We start from the raw sequence: 23,991 nt of genomic DNA on the forward strand, positions 1-23,991 counted from the left end.
GCTAGGTAATGTATTTTGCCAAAACGGGATGCTGCGAATGCATAAATACTGAGTTCTTGTTTTATACAGTATAAATGTTTGTAATGTCATACATGGAGATATGTCAAGGGTTAAAAGAACTCTACTTTTGATTATCAAGCATTGATCAAAATTACTATATACTAGCTCATTTAGATGTGACTTTCAAATAAGTCAATGTAAGATGCATACCATAATCGTTTTTGCAACCTTTCCTCCCTTAAACGCTGACGCTCTTGTTCCTTTTGAGCCATTCTTTCATCTTTACATTGTTCTAACAATTTCTTTCGATCAGTCTTTTCACGTTCCAACTGTCGACGGGTTTCAACAACCCGCTGCATTCTTTCTTCTCTTTTCCTTGGAAGAGAAAAAAATAGTTCAGTCCCTAATAAACGAGTACCTAAGCATTAAAAAAAATAATGATAATAAAAGGATGGTGCAATTCATTATGAAATGTCATTGTCAAGCTCACTTATAAATGCATACTCATCTAAATTTCACCATATAGATTTCATTGAATGGATGGGGAAAATACTGCTTTTTTTTTTAATAATACCCCCCCCCCCACCTTTTGCAGGTTAGGTTGCTACAGACATTAAAATAAAAAAATATTCACTGCTAAATACAAGTAATTTAAGATAGTGTTTCATACTTCTGTGGAATGCAACTCTGTGCTCTATGCTGTTAATTAATGTACAAACATTTAGGAAAGACAAACAAATTTTCCACTGGAATAATTTATTTTTGCAGTAAAACCAAAGAAAACAGTTCTACTGCTATTTAGGTGGATAACTTAGGGATACATCTCCCCCCCCCCACACACACACACATTACAGAGCCTTCAAGAAATGCAGAGAACCAACCAAAGCATCTGATCCAAACCTCAGCATCTGGTAATATATCCCATTATTAAGTATTCACCCATATACTGAACAAATAATGACAGACAAGCTAGTACACATATTGTACTAGCTTAAACAACATGATGGTACAACATAATGAAATTATGCAATGATGTATTATACCAGTTGGGCATTAAACAGTTCAGTTAAAAAAAGTTCTCCTCCCCATCCCCTGCTTTTATTACAGAACAGTCCGTGTGGTTAGCCTAGTGGCTTCACAACCATATGCCTGAGGAAGGAGTGTCCTAGGTTCGATTCCAGTCGACAATATGAGGAGCTCGAGGATCTTCCTCAGCCATAGCCAAGTTAACCGGTCTTGGGCAACAGGGTTTTCCCACTAGTTTATCTGGGATTTTTCATCCTGCAAGCAGGCAAACCGACCCTGTGAACATACAGGCTACAGTCAAAAATGCATACTTAATCCCTCATTAGGAAGGCTCAACCAGTCCTAAGGGCAGTAAGGAATGGTGGGAACCCCACACAAATAAATAAAAATTACAAAACAAAGGGCAAACAGTTCAACTGCTGGAAACAAATTCAAACTCAATTAGCAGAAATGAAAATGTTTCCATCAACATAAGAAGTATCAACTGAATTGAATGAAAACAGCAACCACAAACCAGTGATAAAGCAATAACAGCCAACTACTAAAAAGAGAGGCTAACAACAACTAACCAGAATTAACTGATAACAGGAGCTACAAACTGTTCATCACTGCTCAATTTCAGTGAACAGTCATGTGATTAACCTTTCTAACCATGTCCTGAACAATGGTGACCTCTCGCTACTTAGTAAAGGCTTAAACTTTGCTGTGGCACCCAGGACTACTAACAAATTAGTTAGTTATCAGCCAGGTTGGCCGAGTGGTTAGTGTATCTGCTCTCCAGCCAAAAGGCTGCGGGTTCGAATGCTGCCATGGGCATGGATGTTTGTGATTGAGAAAATACTAGTGGTGATGGGCAGTAGATGGCATTGATGATGATGATGATGGTAGTTGCAGTTTGTTGTAGTTGTCAGATTATAAGTGGTGGAGACAGAGCTGTAGAGTAGGTGCCCTCCCTCGATGAGCCACTGGGTCCCCTGGAGATGTCATGTAATAATAATAATAATAATATTGAAAGAAGCTTAAGATTTCTCTCAACCACCATAGCTGATAAAATACAATTTGAAACCTTGAACATTTTAAATAATACGTAAACAATAACTAGCAATCTAACCAAATCTGAATTGGCAGCTGTGAAATCTTTAAAATCAAATCAGGACATAGTAATCACTAGAGCTGATAAAGGCAATGACACTTTTATTTTAAACCAAACAACTTAGAAAGAAAAAAAAATGAATCAATTAGTCTCAGACAATAGCACCTATCATCTTGTTAACTACAACCCAACTAATGGATTAAAAAACAAAAAAAAAATTACTTAAATCAGTTACATCTTGGTCCAAAGATACAATTAAAAAATTACTTCTGCACTAGACTCGTTCCCTGAGAATTAATAGTTTACCCAAGACTCAGAAACAGAACGTACCACTTCAACCGATAGTTGAAGGTATTGACAGCCCCAATTATCATCATCTAGCCAAGAAACTAGCGTCAACACTCAAGGAATTGGTAGGTCATTCCCCCTCCTATGTTAAAAACACACAACACTTTGTAAACAAAATTAAAGACATCTCACTGGAAATAAGTGATTTATTAGTCAGTTTTGATATCTCTGCCATTTTCACTAATGTTCTAATCAATGACAAATTCTTCTTTTAAAGGACAAATTCCCACACAATATCACAGCACTCTTTGCACATGTACTACGTTCTGGCTATTTTGTGTGGCAAAACACTTTCAACCTACAAAAAGAAGGCACAGCAATGGACTCATCGTTATCCCCCCCTCAATTGCTAACTTATATGGAAGTTTTTGAGCAAACCTGCTCTAGATTCCTTTACTTTAGAACCCAAAGTCTGGTTTAGATATGTTGACAATGTTTTCACTATCTGGTCCAAGGCCATCTATCTGTCTGTAGATTTTGTTCTACAGAAGAAAAAATAAATAAATCTACAGATAGATAGAGGGAACTGCCATGGGTCCCCCCCTCTTGCCAATTATTACATGGAAAATTTTGAAAAACGAGCCATTGACTCTTCCCCTTTGAAACCTTCTATCTGGCTAAGATATGTAGATGACGTGTTCTCTATTTGGCCTCATGGCCCAGACACATTAGATTCCTTCCTCAGTCACCTCAATAGTCTACATCCAAGAATCCAGTTTACGATGGAAAGGAAAATAACAATAGTTTACCCTTCCTAGACACCTTAGTAACATGCCTTCCTAATGTTAACCTTTCTTTCTCTGTATATAGAAAACCTACTCATACAGGCAGATACATTCACAAACTCTCCCACCACCACCCCTCCCAGCAATATGGTATTATTAAAACTCTGCCCAATAAGGCCCCACAATCTTTGTTCCAGTAAAACTGCCCTTTCAACCGAACTCAAACACATACACAACACCTTCCTTTCTAGTGGCTATAATGACTACAGAATTAAAAAAATAATCAAGTCCTTCCCCATTCCCCGACCATCTCTTCAGAAGGATTTCAGAAATGCCATCACCATTTCTTACATCTGTGGTATACTTCAGAAAAAATAGCTAGATGATTAAAAAAGTACAACCTCCATACAGCTTTTAAGTCCCACCGTAAACTTGCTATCCTTATTCGCTCCACTAAAGACCAGCTCCCTCCTCTTTCAGTGCCTGGTGTATATAGAGTACCTTGTTCCTGTAAACTTGCCTACTTCGGACAAACAGGCAGGTCAGCATCCATCCGGTTAGAAGAACACAGTTCTTACATCTGCAAACACGATTATGGTCAGTCTGGCCTTGCATACCATGTTTTGGATACATCCCACAGGATCTCCTGGAAAAAAACTACCATGCACTACCATAGTAAATTCAAAAAAGAAAGACTATTCTTTGAATCTGCATCTGCACTTAGGAATCAACCTAATTTAAACAAATACGGTTGCATTAAACTTCCCAAAATTTGGGAATCTTTAATTATCAGAGATCCCTCTTTATATCCCAGACCACCTGCAAATGCCCATAGAGGGCACACCATCTAGATAGGACTTTAGTTTCACTTTGTATTGTATTTGTGTGTGTTGTTACAAAAAGTTTTTGTAATCCCCGAAGATGTCTCTGTGACAGAGATAAAATATTGGAAGTATTAAAATTAGTTTTAATCCTTTCTCAGTGCTGTTAATATTCCATTAAACCTCTAACATGAGGACAGTAAGTAATCCAGAGAACAAATTCAATATGAATTTGTTCTCTGGATTATACACACACACACACGTGTGTACTCCAAATGATCAAATAATATGAAGGTCGAAATGTCGGGAAATTAAAATAATTATTTCTAACATGGTTATAGTCTCAATAATTTAGAGAAAACCCTATGAAAACAGCCAGTAATAATATGGAAAATCAACTGCATTCTCAATAGTGAACCCACAATCATCTAAGAGATGTTCTAATTTCCTGTCACTATCTTGAGTGTTTTCTTTCGGATCTCCCTATTTCAGGATTTTCTTTTTAATAGTTTATAATCTCAATTGATTGTACAACATGACAAAATTTCATGCCGGCTGGGGCATCGCTTGGTTAAACAAGGCCCCCGTTGTTTTCGCCAGGGAACCAGGGCGAACAGCGAAAAGTCAGCTACTGGAACAAATCTGAAAACAAACCCCAACTCAACATCACCAGAGTTAAAGATCGGTACTATCAACGTAAGAAACCTGAATGGCAAAGAAATGGAGCCAGCTGAGGAATTAGATAAGTACCAGATCGACATAATAGGGGTGACTGAAACAAAAAAGACCAAAACTGGTGAGATCTTTCTAAGTAATAAATACAAAATGTTATATTCAGGCAATGACAAGCAAGGAAAAGAAGGAGTAGCCAGTATTCAACACAAAATACGAGGCTAATCTTCTTGAATGGCAGTCAGTCTCAAGTAGAGTAATGTGGGCAAATATGAGAATGGGGAACTGGACAATGAGACTTATTTGTGCCTATGGTCCCACAGAAGGTTCTACTAAGGTAGAAGTGGAGGAATTTTTTGACGCTCTAGAAAAAGCAACTGACACAATGAAAAAGGAAAAGTTGGTCCTTGTTGGGGATCTAAATAGCAGAGTAGGAAATGATTGCGAGACATACAAAAATATTTTGGGAAAATTTGGAGAAAAGAGCAAAGCTAATAATAATGGCAAATATCTGTTGGATTTCTGCTCAGGACATGGACTGGTTATTACTAACACCATGTTCCAACATAAAAATGTGCACAAATTCACATGGAGAGAAAAGGCTAGGAATAAGAAAAGTCTCATTGACTATGTTATTGTTGATAGTGATGTCTTCTCCCTGGTGCAGGACACCAGAGTGTACAGAGGATTTGAAATTGGAAGTGATCACTATTTAGTCTTGAGCAGGATAAAATTGAATTTCATATTGAAAAGAATAACATGTAAGAAAGTTTTAAAGCGAATAAAAGTTGAGCAGCTCTCAGATGTGAACTGTAGACTAAAATACAGAAAGATTATTGAAAAGAAAATGAAAGAGTTTGAGAACAGGAATCAAACCTTGGAGATTCAGTGGCAAACTCTGAAGAAAACATTGATTGATTCTGCCAGAGAGGCATGTGGTGAAGTTGTGTGCAAGGATAAAAAAATCAGAACTCCCTGATGGACACAGGAAGTTAAAGAAGCAGTGAAGGAAAATAAGTCAGCTTTTACTCTTACAGAATACAGAGACAAATGTAAGAAAGCTAAACAGTGTGTAAAACTAGCTAAACAAAAGTCATGAGAGGACTTTGGCAAGAATATAGAAAATAAATATCAAGAAGGTGCTAAAATATTCTGGAGGTTGTTGAAGAAGCTTAGGAATGGAGGAAAGAGTGCTGTAAAAGGAGTTAGAGATGATAATGGTGACATGAAAACAGGAGAAAAAGATATCCTTGAAGTATGGAGTAATTACTTTGAAAAACTGCTAAATGAAACAAGCAGTGATGACAGCATAGTGATAAAAAACACTGACCAGGCATGCAGTCAGGAATACATATCCATACTTGAAGTAGAAAAAGCCATCAAAGGCTTGATGGTACAATACAGGTACAAATTCCTGTATTGTACCCTTGAGGGTACAATACAGGAATTTGATGATGATGATGATAATCTCAATTGGTTAATCTAAGTACATCTTCTAATAATGTATATTTGGATCCCCCTCTTCTTCTTATCTTCCCTTCTAATATATCCATTTGTTGTCTCCTTTTATATCTCCACATTTGAACATGTCTGATCAAATATCATCTACTCCATCTACTCTAGCTCATCATCAAATTCCTGATATGTACCCTCATGGGGGTGTGTAGAGGTCAAATCTAGCTATCTTTCCATATTTCAGGTTTTTGGTGACTTTTTTCTATCTCAAGTATTAATGTGCTCCTGACTGTCATTTTCTTTATCCAATTCAGATGTCACTATTATAAAAAATTAGTAAATTATTAAGGCATGACCAACTCTTAACAAAGCCATGTTGCCCCTCATACAGTATCATATTCTTATTCAGCCATTCTTGAATTCTCTTTTTAGCCAATTTTTTCAGTACTTTTACCACTATTCCTAAGATAGTGATTTGTCTACAATTTGCTACTGCAGTCTTAGAACCTTCCTTATGCGAGGGAAGTAAAGAGCCTAGTCGGAGGCATTGCCAGTTCTCTTGCACATTCTCACAAAACCCAAGCTGATATCCTATCTAATCCCACAGCTCTGTTTGCGTTGTGATTCTGCAATATCCTAAGAACGTCCAGTGCATCTACCTTTGTTTTCACATTATTATCTGTCACATATGTCACAACAGTAACCTCACTTGGATGATATAGCCTTCCAAAGTGGTCACTCAGTAAATGAACTATTTTTTCTGCTTCTGTCACCTCATAACCATCAGCACTTGCCACATAATGTTCTTCTCTTTGGGATTTCATTTGGCCTGCTTGGCTAGTTTTTTCTTGTAATCTGATTTTGCCTTTCTGTTTAATGATATCACTCATCCTTCTAACTCCTACTGGATTAACCCTTCTTACCTTAGGTATATTGCTTTCCCTAGATGCCCCTTAGCTATCTCCCATGCATTACTAACATCCTTCCTTTGCAGGATTATGACATGACATGGATTCAAGCTTCTCCTAAGCTTGTCACAATCACCTGCCTTGCAATTCCATATATACCCCTTCTTGAAAGAATATTCCTCATGTTTTACAATCTATCAAGTCAAGACTCCATGGTCACATTTGCTAATTGGAGGTAACATGGTCACCTTGGTTATGGATAGCTGCTATTCTGATCCTATGACCAGAATCAATACTCTCGCACCCAAAGCCCCCCACATCATATGCTACCTCAAGTAATTATCTCTTAGTAGGTGTATAAATTCCATTTCCTTCATGCAATGTGATCTTTCTTCCTTGCAGCCTATATCTCCATAGTTGAAGTCCCCCATAATAATCATGAGTGATTAACTCAGGCTGTACTCATTGTACTAACTTGCCAATGCAAGTATTCTAGATCATCGCTGGCACCCCAGACCTACAGCAACAACCAACTGTATATTTCGTCTTACTTGCTTCGATCTTACACCAGACTGCTTCAAATTAACAGCTATCCTCCCACCTATTCTTGTATTCTTTTTAGCTGTAATTCATCTGCTATCATCAGCAGTAGTCCCCCCATCTTCTCTGAAAATACAAAACCATTCACATTCTACCCCTGTAACTACATCATCTGCTGTTAGCCAAGTCTCACTAACTTTTGGCAAGTTTGCACTAACCAATGCCAAAAACTCCACACTCTTGTTCCTGATACTTCTGGCATTAGTATATAGAAACTATAGCATCCCTTTAGGACCTCAATCACCCTTACTTCCTGAACTGAGAACCCTATTCAATATATCTGCTTGAGAGACTAGATTCCACACTTTGCCATTCTCACATTCACTCGTCTCATGGGTGCTTTCCCACACATACACTCAACTGCATCCACCCTATTGCAGTTTTCCTCATTTTGCACTTCAGTGTGCTCAGTTAACAAAGCTCTCTGTAGATACCTAAAACTAAAAACATTTAGCTGCACCAGCATTATACATGAAACAGACCACAGATTCACAAATCCTACATCATTCTTTCTACACAACCTATGCATTGATTCAATGGTTATCATGCCCTCCTCTTCCTCATTTCACCTATCAAGGCAGAAGACTTACAATCTTCACCTTCTCACTCTTCATTTTTTCTTTAGCTAACAACTCCTTTATAATCTCCTTTATAGAATGAATACTTCTCGCCTCTCAGATTATCATTGCCAACCAAGAGAATTAATTCTTTCACCTTACCTTTTTGCATCTAAATGGCATGATTAATATCATTAATTTTTCCAATAGGGAAACAAGATTTTATTAAGTACTTTCATTAAGTACTCCCCTGATAATTTCCTTGTTTGTTCACATGGTCTCGATTTTTGCTTTGAACAATCTGTTTCTTTCTCCTCTCAGCCCTGCTAATCTCTTGCTGCTTCTGCAACTTTTCAATTTCACACTTTGTCCTGTGAAGGATAACATTCAAGCCTACTATTTCTTTATTTCATTCTCCTGTATCATTCCACATGTTCAACATTCATTCTGACATTTTCTATTCTATCATCAATAATGTCCACTCTGCTAACATTTGCTTTATTCTCATTATTTAACTGGTACTCACTTTTGAAACGTTTAATACATGCTCGCTCTTCAGTTTCAATTTCCTTCCATATATCCTTTAATTTTTGTGATGAATACTTCTCTTCTCACACACGCGGCACTGTACAAAATCATGCAAATTAAAATCACCAGATAAGGTGGTCTTTACTACCATTTTTCTACCACGCATTTGCACTATACTGACAAATAATGTATTTAAAAAAATTATCCAGGTGTCTACCAGATTCCTTCTCTTGTGGGTTATTTTATTTTGGTTAAACAGGAAGATCTGCTTTTATTTGGCTAGAAGAACACAAATCTTATATTCAGTACCTTGAACCTGAAGTCTGGACTTGCAGAGCATGCTATCAACACTAGACAGAGTTCAATGGAACAAGAAAAGTCATTCACAAAAGTCGGTTCCTCACAGAACAGCTTTATAAAGAAACATGTGAAACTTTACTTCGCTCTCCTAACTTAAACATATCCAATGGTCCACATCTATCCCTCTTTCTGGAAGATAGGAAAGATTAGCTGATTTAAAAATTTTGCACTAACTTTATTTCATTGTGTGTATGTTTGTGTGTGTTTTAAGGTCACTAAATTTCCTAATAAGTTAGGAAAATTTTAGTGACCTTTTTTAGTTATCTTACATTAGCTACTCAGGTAATGTAAGAATTGTCATTGTCTTTTGGAATTGTCAGTTATTGTTTGATTAGCTTTTTTACATGTACTGAAGATGCCTTTGATACTTAGACGAAAATTATACTAATAAAATAATATTTTATGTGAATTTATTCCAGTATTATAATTTATTTAAATCCACAGCACTTCTTGCTTCCTCAGATCTTCCATTCACTTCAGTAATTACTTTCTCTTGCAGCAACAGCTTTTCAAGCTGACTCACACCAAATCTGTTCAAATGTAATCCACCTATTTGATACAGCTTCATCTGTTCCTCAAATTTATTTCATACATTCACACATGAACTCCTTTCTCCTCATACATTCACAATCTTCACTTACCTTTTCATCATCATCATACCTGGGCAACAATGTTGACTACCTTACCCATCACATTGTTATCTTTCATACTTCTCCTGACATCCATCTACACATTCTCCTCTCTCAGGTGGTATGGTCACTTAAACAGAATAGAAGAGGAAAGGTATTTGATGCAAGAAGCAGGAAAAAGACCCAGAGGAAAACCAAAATATAAGAATTGATATTGCTGGAGTCCTGACAAATAAGACACTAATTCAGAAGAAACTGTCAATGAGATAATTAGTAATAATGTAAAATTATCACAATACTCTCATTTACCTTGTACATCTCTTCAGGGTACATGTAAGGAATTTGATGACAAAATACAATTTGGTTAGCCAAATCATAAATTGCCACCCATTCTCATTTGTAGCTGCAAAGTAGTCATCTATCCATCTGTTTTGGAGCCATCATGTTGTGGATTTTGAAATCTTACTGTGGAAAATGTTTGAGAAATTCCTTAAGTGGTAGATTGTTTTCACTACTGAATGTTAGCCCACTGCCTATTTTACTGGTGGATTGGAAGGGGAAAAAAAAGACCACATCTAGTATCTGCAGCACAGTTCCTAATTCATTCAACCCTTACCCCATTCATGCTACCAATGCTCTAGATTTACAAGCTCTGCAGTGGAACTGTCATAAAGAAAAGAAAAAGTAATGCTTATGTTTAACAGATAACAAAGTAATATTGGCTTGAGGATCTATAAGAAGGAATTTAGAGAGAGAAAAATTAGTTATTATTACTAATGAGAGAGAGAGAGAGAGAGAGAGAGAGGGGAGTTTGTCTAGTTTCACTGCACTCTGAAATTAGACAAATCCAAGCATTTATCAAAAGAACTGATACCTTTAATTTTCTGTCTGAAGGAAATTTATCAAATAATGGAAGCTGCCCAGGACTGAAATAAAATATTCAACCAACCTTTTATGCTCCAATGTTTTCTGTTCAAGTATTTTATTTCGCTTCCTAACAGCTTCTTCTTTTTCTTGAATTTTCTTGCGAATTTCTTCTTCCCTCATCTTTTCTTTCTTTTTAATATGTGAAGGGGAAACGGCTGGCTTAATAAAAGATGTATTACTGGTATCGATATTAGATGCTGCACGAAATTTTGTGCGGTAAGATTTTTGCCTATGAATAGTAGCTGATTTTGATCCACCTTTTTGAAAGAATCCTTGTAGAGTTTGATTTTTCTGGAATAGTAGAAGGACAGAAATTATAAACTCTACAGTAGCACTACTTACACGATAAGGTACATTATACTTTATGATGTATAGTTTGATTTAATTACTTTGTAGTTAAACAATTCAATAAGAATTATTTCCTTGACACAGCATTACCTGGGATTTTTCAATAGTTCTTAATAGTGAATTAGTTCTAATTATTAATTTTTCAGGAATTAACAACATATAATAAAATATTAATTATAAAAGACTTTAATGAATACTTTCCTATATTTCAGTAATGTTACATTTCCATCATCAGGGATCACAAAAAACAATGACATATATGTGCATGCAGGCACTAACACAGGCCAAATGAGGCAGAAGAAAGGCAACAGATCAGGCCTAGAGTCCTAAATGATGCCCCTAGTGGACTAAATTGGGTAGGCTTGGCCTTTGAACTGACAATCTTAGAATGTATGCTTGCTTCCCAAATTTGATGAGGTTTGGAAAGTTTTTCAGGGCTCAGGCAGATTCAAGGAATAGTCTTTCATATTTGTATTTGGTGCAGTGTAATAGAGTGGCCATCTTCCAGCATATCATGTGGTGGGTGTCCAAAAGCATGGTCAGCAAGTCGAGTTTCTGTATTGGTGGAACCAGATATATTCAGATATTCTGATATTGGTTGTCAGAATTATCAGAATATCTGAACAAAAGAACTACATCTAATTCTACCAACACAACCACTCAGGACTTGCTGACCATGCTTTGGACACCCACTACAGGATATGCTGGAAGGAGGCCACTATTACGCCACATCAAATATAAATACAAACGACTATTCACTGAATCTGCCTCAGTCCTGAAAAACTTTCCAAAACCAATTTAGCCCACTAGGGGGCACTGTTCAGAACTTGAGGGCCAATTTCTGTTGCCTCTCTTCACCCTCATTTGTCCAGTATTAGTGCCTGCATGCACATACATTGTTTTTTGTGATCCCCGATATATTTCAACAATGTAACATTGTCAAAATATATGAAAGTATTAAAGTCTTTTATAATTAATACTTTAGTATACATTATTTCCTGAAAAATTAATAGTTATGAGTAAACAATGTATAAACCTATCTGCAAGAAGTGAATTAGTTCAATATAGTGTTTCCTATATGAAAATTGACTGTACATTAATTTAGGTTAATTGACCATTAAATTCTAGATGCGAAATCACATCTATCACTGTAAAATTATTTATCACAATACTTAGGTATAATGTCCTGAGTTACCATGGACATTACAAAGAGTCATAAAATACACAGCCTATACTTGAAAAGAATACCAAGATGTAGCCTAAATTTTTATTATCAATGAGAATCCAGTCCATGCAAAACAGTAAACCTATTATACATTATACTGCACACACAGACACACACACACACACACACACACACACACACACATGAAACTCAACCATCTATAATCCAGCTATCCAAACAGGAAAGTCATAGTCCTGGGTGACCTGAATGTCCACAATTTCAACTGGCTCTCCTTCTCCAAAACTTCAAGCTGGACATGATGCAGAAATTTTTTCTATAAGCAATGATCTAATACAAATTATGCAGCTACCCACCCAAATTTCAGATAATCCCCTCCACTTTCTCAATATCCTTAATATTTTTTTTTGAAACTAGTTCTCTTTCCAAACACAAAGTAGAGGTTACTTTCCTCTTGGCAACTCAGACCACAATCTTGTGCAAGTTCCCAGTCACACAGAACTGACCATGCCCATTATTGATCATCCCACTGTGGCACTACAGTGGGATGATCTCCAAAACTACTACTCTTCTTTCCATAGCATGTCTACTGCTTCTGCTCTTCTGATCCAGACAACTGCACACTAAACAAGCAGAAATCATCCACAGTGGCATGAAGCCATTCATCCATCATTCCATTAAAAATTCACATCTACTTTCCAAGCCTTGGTTCAACATAAAAAATGTATGAAAGTAGTCGAAGAAAAATATTCACCTTACCACAGGTAGCTTACGTCAAGAATCCAACTTCATACTCAGCCTATACGGAAGCATGCAATAAACGTAAATCAACTATCAGCAAATCCAACTTCACGAAGGCCAGTAGCAGAAAATGCGTCTTTGTCCAAATGGTAGCTGCGCCTTCTGGTCCCTTGCAAACGCCATTAGGCACAACTTCTGCTCATCTGTGCTTCCACCATTCACCCATCCAAATAGAGCCACTGTTACAGCACCTCAAGAAAAAGCTTACTTCCTAGCAACACTTTTCCTCTAACTCCTGCATAGAGCACTGTATGCCTTCTGTGGTCTTTCAGCACAAAGACATAAGGAGAATATTGGACAACCTGAACTACAAAGTTGTCTTGTTCTGATGGCATCTCTACTCTTCTCGCTACTCAAATGTTGTGCTCCAGAGCTAAAACCTGTCCTCTATTGTCTCTTTAATCCTCTATACTTAGCTGACACCTATTCCATCTGATGAAAACTAACATACACTGCTTGGAAAGAAGTCAACGGACATTGCCCATGGGAAACGTGCATCATGCCATGACGAGTCGCATTTGTAGCTAGTATAAACTGGAGGAATATGATGCTCCAAAGTGCCAGTGTCCAGGTGAAATGGCTGCAAGAAGGGAACTGATTGAGTTTGAAAGAGGTGTTGTGACAGGATGCCAAATGGTAGCTGCACCTTCTGGTCCCTTGCAAAAGCCAAGGGACCAAAAGGCGCTAATAATTGTGCATCCTGTCTCTTTCGATAGGACGCACAATGTCATACAGTTGCTGTAACTGTGTAGTTTGTTGATATGAACATTACCACACTTGACTGGCATCCTTAGAGCCCTGATCTTAACCCTATTGAACATCTGTGGGATGAACTGGAGCATCAGGTGAAATCAAGAGACATCTGCTCCACAACAGTCCAGGACCTCATTACATGCCTACAGGAAGAATGGTTCAAAATTTCCATCAATTGGTATTGTACACTTGTGGAAAGCATACCCCATAGGATTACTGCAGTCATTGCAGTAATCCTATGGGATTACTAATGCCATAGGATTACTTCATTAGTAATCCTATGGGATTACTAATGAAGAGGAGAAGAAGATTCCACAGTTCTGATCCACAACTGATATCTTAGTCTACATCGCTCACCACTGGACACATGCATCAATCTAAACCGTTAAGGTTTGGAGAAACATGTTGTTGCCCTTAACATTTCCAAGGCTTCGATCATGTTTGGCATCAAGGCATGCTTTTCCAACTGCCTTCCTTTGGTCTACCTGTCACCCTCTATAACTGGACAGCCAGCTCTTAGTTGTGTACTGCATGTCATGGTGGATAGCACCATCTCTTTGAGCTTTGCCACCAATGCTGGAGTGCTCCATTCTCTCACCTATCCTCTTTCTCTTATACATAAATGACCTATTCTCAATCACTCCTTCTATTCATAACTTTGTCAACAATAGCACTCTTGATGCTCATAGATGATCCCTCTCTCTCACACAGGCTCACTTCAACCTCTATCTCACAGATGCAGTGTTTCACACTGTGTCTCTTCTACAGATACTTCCATGGACACTGCTCTAGTTAATTGGCAAACATCATTCCTCCACTTGTTGTTAGGCCTGTTAAAACAAGAACTGTCCAACACCCCCTTTACAGTACAACTGCCAACTTGTTGAATCTGCTTCTCCTCTTCTTCATTTATTCAATCTACCTCTGGAACAGCCTTCCCCACAATGTGTTTCGCAACAGTTTCAACGTACAGCTCTTTAAGATTATCCAAACACCTTGCTCTAGAGAGGACCAAACATGGAATTTTTTGAAGCTACTTTAGGCTTCCAATAGGCAGGGTTGAGGTCTCATACCATTGAGTGAAATCCATCTACTAACTAAAATAGAATAACACAATCTATATGGTGAGCTTAAGATACACAAATTTCTAATCATAAGAATTGTGTTTTTAGATGAAGGGGGAGGGGGAATTGTCTAACCTTGAGAACCTGACAGTTACCAATTGTAACCTAACGTGTTAACAGCTAATAGCTTAAAGTAGTAATAAACACTGAAATGGCTATCAGTAATGACTGCTTTAAAAACTGTTAAAAACGTTGTTTTTTTTTGCTTAGAAGGGACAATTCAAGATTTAAAATTTCTGATTTCAGTGCAGAACAGTTTGCCTTTAACTTCATTAATGGAAAAGAATTATTAACCAGCCAAACCAACATTTTCTTTTACTTGGTTTAATCACCAAGTTTGAAACTGATTTAGTCTCTATATCAGTAGTGGTAACTAGTGGTGTTTCAGCATATAACTGTCAAACTTTGGTTAGCATATGTATCATGCCTATAACATCAGCAACAAAGTCTCATGGTTTCATTTCAGTGATGTAAATTATATAAAAATAATGTATATTAAAGATCCAACATTATTTCAAAGCCAAATGTAAGTAGTAACTATGAAAGTTTTGTAATTTTGACCAGAGAGCTTATGAGAATACAATCCTTTGCATAGGAATTGCCTTAGCTTGCACTACTTAAAAGAACAACACAACCATTGCCCAAGCATCTGTATATTTGCCTTTTATTAGTGCGTTTGATAAAGGTTTCACTGGACTGACAGCTGTTTTAAACTGGTTAGTTATCCTAAGGGACCGGGCAATTCAATTTGTTCAAATTGCCAATTCCAAAAACTCACAATGATCTGAAAGGTCACTCTTCAAGTAGCTCCAAAACTGGATCTCTGTGCTCCACCCAATCACCAATCTGAACCTCAACCAGCACAGTGAGAGGCAAGTACTGCTACTAAAACCAAGCCTTTGCTCAGAAAGGTAGCAGAAAAGCTCATAGAATGCACAGGCCTAACATTCTTTTTGGAGAGTAGGCAGAAACCTTAAGAGAGCAAAAAAATCCCATTCAATACTAAAGCAATCGAATGTCAGAGAATCGTATATTTCATAAGAAATAAAGAAAGAGCCATATGTCTTAATTTTGGCAACATAAATTATATAGAAATAGTGGATATTAAAGATCTAACATTATTTCAAAGCCAAATGTATATAGAAGCTGATATTAATCTATCAGAAGGATATGCTTACTTAAAGATAATTTAAAACAACCTTTCAAAGTGGCAGTGGCTATATTTCAATATAATTCACTCACTGATGCAGCCAAATGCTGATTACTATATTGAAATCAAACAGAATTTCAGTGTTCTGACTTAATCTGATCAATCAAAATACAAAACTCCACAAAAAGAAGCAAATTAAGCATCTTAGTGAATCTTCATTTTAATCTTTTCATAATAATACACTTTTATAACTAAAACTGTTTTCTTAGACCTTGGTTTGGCTACTAATTTGTAAATTAATGTGTAAAGAAGGCATCTCTTGACAAATTTCTTGAAACTGGATGGTGTATTCATTGGTGAACACAGTATGGGAGAAGATTGTTCCAAAGAACATAGACAAATGAAATGAATGAAGGGATGAGAAGTTAATGCGATGCATTTTAGCTGAACTGTGTACGGATACTGATGATCAAGAGGAAAATAAAGGAATAGCAGTGGCCATAAAAATACTCACATTACCTATTAAGCACATGGTGACCTATATGATTACAGCATTATGAAACATGAAGAGAGTTTTGGTGCAGTACCCCTAATGTGAGAAAAGAAATTTGATTTTGTAGCGTTTTTGAAAAGTTCAGTGTTAAAGACATTGGCCACAAAAAGTCTCAAAACATGAATCGATTGAACACTAATCTTGTTAAAAAACGTTTATGTGAAAAAACATTTAATTTTCTTGACTATAAAAGCTCTGGAATGACTTCTAATGGGACTATATTGATCAAGTACATATAATAAACAACTATGTTATACCAACTAGTTTCACCAACTAAGGCTGTTGACATCTTCAGGGTACATAACTGATGTACGGCACTAAAAAGTAAAAAACTGTTACAAACTATAATCAATCGATTTCAATTATATTAGACAAAGAACAGAGCGTGCACAATACATGCACAGAGCGTGCATGATCTCACTTGTTGTTATTTAGGAACGTTCTATAGTTGGCACTGTAATTCAGTTCTGGTGAGTTAAGAGATCTAATAAGGGTCTTCCAGATCATGGGCAAGATTAGTCCTTGGTTCCTGTTAAGGTTTTGTATACAGCGGGCAACTGCTGTGGCTTCTTTAAAAATTCGGGAGTGGAAGTCCTCCTCCATGTAAGGAATTGTGCTTCTAACCCACTCTATGATATGGTTCGTTCTTGAGAAATGAAAAGCTAACCCTGATTTTTCTTCTCTGTTATTATTGACATCACCAATGTGTACTTTTTGCCTAATTTCAAGGCTCCTTGAAGTCTGGCCAAAGTAATTCAAGCCACACGAGCAGGGTATGTTGTAAACTCCAGCATATTTGAAGAAAGGATGGCTATCTTTTGGAAATCTTAAGTATTTAAGTAAAGAATTGCCTAATCGTTTCTGTAGGTTTAAAAGGCCACTCTTATTTTATGTGCTCTAAGGAGTCTTGCAATCTTATTCGAAACTGTCCCTAAGTATGGAATGACATATGTCATCTCGTTGTCTTTGCGGGGGGGGGGGGGGGTCAGAGAAAAGTATCCTGTGGACGAGTCTTCGAGGAAATCCATTCATGGTAAGGTTATTAGATATCAGGGATAGTTCTTCCTGGAGGTCTTGTTAATCTGTTGTACACTAATCTGCTTCACAAATAAGGAACAGTGTACTGGCAACACACTTCCAAAAGGCAGAAGGTAGACCATAAAATGATAGTGTGGTAAGGAAGCTTCTATGCCAGTCCTAATCAAATGCATTGGATATGTCAAAGTGATTACATGAGTTTTTCCAAACTTTTCCATAGTTTGTGTCCAAAAGTAAGTAAGGTTAGGTTAGGTTAGCTAGGATAGTGATTCTTAACCGGTTGTCCCGGGCCCCTAGGGGGCTGCAGAAAATTTATAGAACGTTTCTTATTTTTAAAGTTTTCAAATCTCTTAAAACAATTTTATTTTGCTCCTTATTTTACTTTGTTTCAAACTTGTATCGTTTTGTATTAGTAAACTGAATTATGCAGTTTAATGCAGTAATTTCTTTTGTGGTGGTGCCACAAGTCGACTTTTCACTGCTGGCAACACTGCAAGTCGTAACATCTGCCTACTGGATGTGTGATAGAATGATTCTCTGAAGTTAAACAATACTAGTACGAATGCATAGAACTTAATATTGTTAAGTGCTACTTGAATGCAATTACTTTTTGAAACTTTCAGCGCTGTAATACTGATTTCTTATTTCTTAAAATTTACCCCCTTATAAAATGAGCAAACAAAGAACATTATTTGATTTCCTAAATATAAGTTTTACATAATATTTAAGTAAAGTTAATTCCTTTTTTCTGATTTTTTTATCATTATATTCAGAAAGTAAAACCACTATTTTAAAATTTAATTATTATTATTATTATGTTACTGTTATACCCTGATAAGTTGGAACATAAGATATTTCATCTTATCATTGTATAACAGAGCAAAAAAACAATAAGAAACATAACATGCTTGTCTCTAGGTATCAAAATACTGCTTTGTAGATATATCAATTATTTCAAACTAAAAGAAAACAAATAGTTATTTATATAATATTTCAAAGGGATCACTCACTAGTTAGTATAAATAATAGCATAAGTGTAAACATTTAACATTTTGTTAGAGCAATAAGTATATAAGTTATAGAATGATTTGCACAAATTCTAAAGGGGATGTAAGTCCAAAGGTCAGGAAGCAGTAACGCGAGGAGAGCGGTTTGTCCCGGGCATTCGCATGCCAACAGCGCACGAAAAACGTAGCGGAGAAAGCTGGACACTGTGAGGGCGACCTACGTGAAAGCGCTAGGTGGACATCGTGGAGTGCGAGAATCGCCGGGAACCAAGGCGAAATATAAAGGCCAAGCACTCCCCACATGGGGCTTTTTTTTTGTTCCTGATCTCCTGGTGTTGGTCTCGCGGTGTCGTGAGCGGGTGAAGGGTGGCAGCACCTCCACTCCGGAGGATTTTGATAGAGGCATCGCCAGAACTAGAAGGTCGTATCTCTGCGGAAAGAGTAAGCCCGGCTGTCCACAGAAAGCCAGATAGGAACCCATGAATATTTCGATTAAGGAGAGACAGATTCCTGAGGACCTCTTAATGTGATGCAGTTCAATATAGATAAGTAAACCTTATAGTATTTGTTATCTATGAATGAAAGGATTTGTACTGTGCTGTGAATCTAAAGAAGGAACATTAATAATATTATATAGAACTGAACTGTAGTGATCCTGAGAAAATTTCTGTATATTTACTGTCTCATACTTTGATCGAATTATATGTTTAAAGAGGTTATGATAAAGTTCAGAGTAAAGAATTGCTATTATTGACAAGATTGTAAAAGATATAGATGCTATTATATGTTTAAAGAGGTTATGATAAAGTTCAGAGTAAAGAATTGCTATTAATGAATTGTAAAAGATATAGATGCTATTTTGAGTGGTTTGATTGAATCTGAATTAGAAAAGAATTATTGAGATTATTATGCATAATTCAGGTGTTTTAATTTTGATAAGATTTATACTGTAAAATTAACAATAGTCAGTCAGAGTATCCTTGTGATATTGGAATGTTTAAATGTTAACGTGACTGTCAGGATCTTTCTTAGATTGAGATTTAAGTTTACATGTACTGTATGTATATAATTTTAGTATCTAATAAACCTTGCTTTCGAATACAATTAAGTCTGTCTGTTATTTTGGAATCCGATGAACTGCTTATAAAAACTAACACGAACCTAGGCAGGAAATTAGAAGGAAGAGAGTTTGGCCACGTCTGCAAAGGTCAAGGTATCACGTAAATACTATCTAGAGATTGCCTCTTGTTGATATTATTATTTAATCTAAAAGCGCTAAGTGGCACAACAAAAAAATAAATTTCTTAGTGTTTTACGAGAGGTTGATCTCAGATACTCTGGTATTGGCTCGACCCTGAGGCAATTCCATTGTTATACAGAGGTACCACGTGATACCTGAGAAAGAGTTGAACGAGAATTTGAATAAAAGACTAAAAGAGTAATTATATTAGAGATAGGGACACAACATTACTACAAACTAGGGGGCTGCAAAAATATTTTAGGATACTTAGGGGACCAGGACAACTAAAAGCTTAAGGACCACTGGGCTAGGAGATCTTCTGTGGAACAGTGACAGAACCTGTATTGGGGATCACTAATGAACTGGTGGGTCACCAAACAGCGAAGAAGTTGGCTGTTAATGATCTCCTCCAATGTGATGAATAGTCTCATGGATGACTTTTTTTTGAGGATAAGTTGTATATGCACTATGCAATAGGTGTTAATTATGATACACAATTTTTAACCACAACTGGAGAACATGGTAACCAGATTATTGAAGATATTTCCATCTTTCTGGTGAAAAATCAGATGCAGGGAGGCGTTTGTAGTAAAGAGGAAGATGATTTTCTTGGTTGTCAATACAAGAGTTGAAGGAGAAAACTGATGCAAATAGGATAGCCTAATCTTTAGGTAATGCCACAGAACCATCTAGATGTGAGAGGATAGAGGCATAGAATAATTGCAGATCTGCTGAGTAGCTTTATCAAGGAGACAGAAAGCCCAAGTGCCATTTGAGTAGGAGGCAAGTTTTCAACATTTGCCACTCACAAAAGTTTGCTTTGGATTCTTTTTTTTTTAAATTTATTTTTATTTTTTCATTTTATTTTTTTACAGATACTGCAGAATGTGATGTAGGCTAAGTGTGAAGTTTGGATTTTTGATCTGATCCATTTAAGGTATGCTGAATTTTTTTTTTTTTTTTTTATCTTGGATTGCTTTTGCATGCTTATTAGAGAACCAGGACTTGGTTTTGCATAGAGTGAGAAATTAAGGTCTACATTCCAGGAAGGATTATTTCAGTTATTTGGTCAGAGTGTTTGGATCAGAAGAATAGAAGCTTTAATCACACTATGGAAAAGAGGTATACAAATCTTGTTGCCAGATTGCATTATTATAGTGCCAAATGATATGAGGCTGAGATTGACTGGTATAAGGTTGATCTGTAGAATAGGAAATGTGGACAAGGGTACAGTTGGGGATTGCAAAGTGGAGAGCTAACATTAAGAAAAGATCCAGAGTGTTTGGAGAAATGAGGACTTTCTGGTACAATTTATAATTTAGATGAACAATTTATATTATATCATTACTGACACCAAATAATTCACCTTTTCTTCCATCTTGATCTGTCAAGGAAATTATGAAGTCCCAATAAAGATCATCTCGTCTTGGGTGTGGGCTGCAGGGTTTTCTCCCCAGTTTATTTAGGGTTTTTCCTCCTGCAAAGCAGGTAAACTGGTCTTAACGATTCACAGACAATTACACATGGTTGAGCATGGGGTAACGACCCCACCTTGTAGTGAGTTATGAAACCCAAAAATGGGAGGCCAAGGCCTTACATGGGGCTGTAGTGCCAAAAAAGAAGAATAAAAATGATCTCAATGTTTATGTCTGTTTTTATATCCGTTACATTTTCCTTCATAATTAATGTAAGAGAATAATTCCATTAAAGCCATGTAGCAACAATTTTAATGCATAATGCTAGGAGAAGAAAGACTGTTTGTTCTTTGCGTAGAGTGAGAAATTATGGTCTACATTCCAGGTAGGATTATTTCAGTTATTTGGTGAGAGTGTTTATATTGATTGATTATAATTATTGATTAAGTGCAATTCTAGTTGCAAACTTGAGAAACTTTTTCTAGGCCTTTTTTTCAGCTTGTTAACATGCTTGGTGTTTGGTGCAGGCAAGTAAAGTTTTTTCCCCAGAAACTCAAGTTCTTAATCTTCCCAACTCAGAAAAACTGATCGTAGAAACTGCATTATTTGAAACAAACAGTTTAGGAACATAAGCAGTCCTGAATGCCTTCAAGATCATCAATAGACATAGTCTCAGCTATTTGTGCTAGCCAAGGATGGATATCATAAATTCAGTTAGGGCTAAAGGAACTCCAATTGAGGAATTTATATTATATTATAAAAAAATAATAATAATAATAATAATAATAAAAAAAGCATTTCCCAAAGTATGATATTTGTACCATTAGTAGTAAGCGAATAGTTTCAGGTTGCATGCAACAAAAAATAAATCGCTGGAATTCAAAAGACACAAAAATTTCAAAACAGTTAAATGGGTAACATTTCTATCTTCACAAACTATAAAAAAAAATCAGCTTCTGCTATCTCAAAATGATAGATAATACAACAGCTTAATAAGAATTAAGCTACCAAAAAGAAAGCCATTCTTTTAAGTGATTTTTCTCAAAAAAAATAAAGCATGAATATTTTAAATAAACTACAAGTATTGGCCACTAAATTAAAAACTTATTTAAAACTGTGTTGGACCTCCTTTAGTGACTGCTAATGCCGATCCTCTTCGATTCCCTGTGCACAGCTCAGTAAGTTATGGGTTGGGAACAGCCTTCATGAAATGCTTCAGTCAATTGCAGGAAGTTCTGTTTGTCTATACAAGCCTTCTTGAACAATCTTTTTACTGACAGACTGTCTTAGGACCAGTTATGCCTCTTAGCCAAGTATTGTGGGTTTATTTCTCCATTGATTATACCATCCAGGATATCTCACCTTTTGAGAATTCAATCAACTCTGTTGTTTTTTCAAAATCATAACTCCGGCCAGATGGGCACCGACAATAAACCCTGTATCGAACCATGAAGATCCTTTGTTTTTTTTCCATTGCGATCAACACTGTTGACAACTAATGACAAGTAACATTCTTAAATAGTTGCCTAGAACATGTGGTGATGCATGTGACCAAGTATTTTGCGTATATATATATTGCATAAGTGACGTTTATGTACATCTGGATAAAGGTTTGTAATTCAGTGGCTGGCATGTGTATTACACATGGGTAAATTAAGTGAAAAGAGAGCCAAAACGTAGTCAACTGCATTTTGACTTGGTTTTGTCTTCAGCTTGTCTGCCTATACCAAAGAAGTTAACACATATATTCATGTTTATGCTCCTCCTCTGACTATGGTGCTGCAATGTCTGATTCATGTTACGCAGTCTTGTAGTGCTATAATGTGACTGACCATCTGCATTTATATAATTTATTTGTTTAATATAAAGAATGAAGTATACAGACTTAACAGAGTGCACTAAGACCTCTTGTTTTTAATGATTTTTATTAATAACCCAACTACAATGGATTAATAGTGGCTAAAATCCCTGCCCTGTAGTGCTGGTCAAAAGCAGTATCATTCTTTGCATTAACATATTCAAGCCAAGTACCATACAAATTGTATTGTTTAGTACTTGACCATGGTGTGGGATGTGATAAAATCATCTTATACTTTTGCCATCTGTCACAAGCGAGCAACAAATTATGTGCTTTCTAGAGAAACCAAAATTATGTTAGAAGGGAAAAGACTTCTTTCTAGATATACAATTTACCAATAATGAACCCATTACAGACTCATCTGTCTATTATCACACACACACAAAATATTCGCCAGTCATACTAAACAGAATACAAACCTCCATCAACGAAAATAGCTGAAAAGAACAGGCTGGTTTAAAAAAAAAATACTTTTCAACAATAGACCACATTCAAACTATTACTCAACTAACAGAAAGATGCAGAGAATACCAGATTCCACTTTGTCTTCATTTTATAGATTTTAAAAAGGCATAATGCAGTATTCCAAGCTATAATAGAGCAAGGAGTAGAAATAGCATATATCCAGCTCATAAAAGATATCTACAAAGAAGGCACAACAAATATCACTCTTTCAATCACCCAATTAAAATTAACTTAAGTAGAGGAATAAGTCAGGGAGATGTCTTATCACCTAATCTCTTCACATCTACTCTGGACAGCATCAGTCAAAAAACTGATATGAAAGGTTAAACATCCTATTATTCGCCGACGATGTGGTATTCATACCCCCCCCCCCAAATTATTAGAATCAATGCCGAATGACATAATCC

General features: G+C 36.4%; 1 protein-coding gene across 2 annotated transcripts in view; it reads right to left on the minus strand.

The window, feature by feature from the left end:
• Positions 1-23,991, minus strand: part of LOC150093389 (uncharacterized) — a 176,315-nt gene that overhangs the window by 69,516 nt on the left and 82,808 nt on the right. For both annotated transcript variants that reach the window (XM_090413565.1, XM_090413566.1), the window contains exons 10-11: positions 10,672-10,940; positions 211-375 (exon numbers count right to left, since the gene is read on the minus strand). In XM_090413565.1, the coding sequence (XP_090269691.1) occupies positions 211-375; positions 10,672-10,940 (434 nt within the window). The remainder of the gene's footprint in view (positions 1-210; positions 376-10,671; positions 10,941-23,991) is intronic.

Source organism: Typopeltis vanoorti, chromosome 24 (assembly GCF_054136105.1).
Source record: "Typopeltis vanoorti isolate ZY-2024b chromosome 24, IOZ_Tvanoo_1.0, whole genome shotgun sequence".
Taxonomy (NCBI): domain Eukaryota; kingdom Metazoa; phylum Arthropoda; class Arachnida; order Uropygi; family Thelyphonidae; genus Typopeltis; species Typopeltis vanoorti.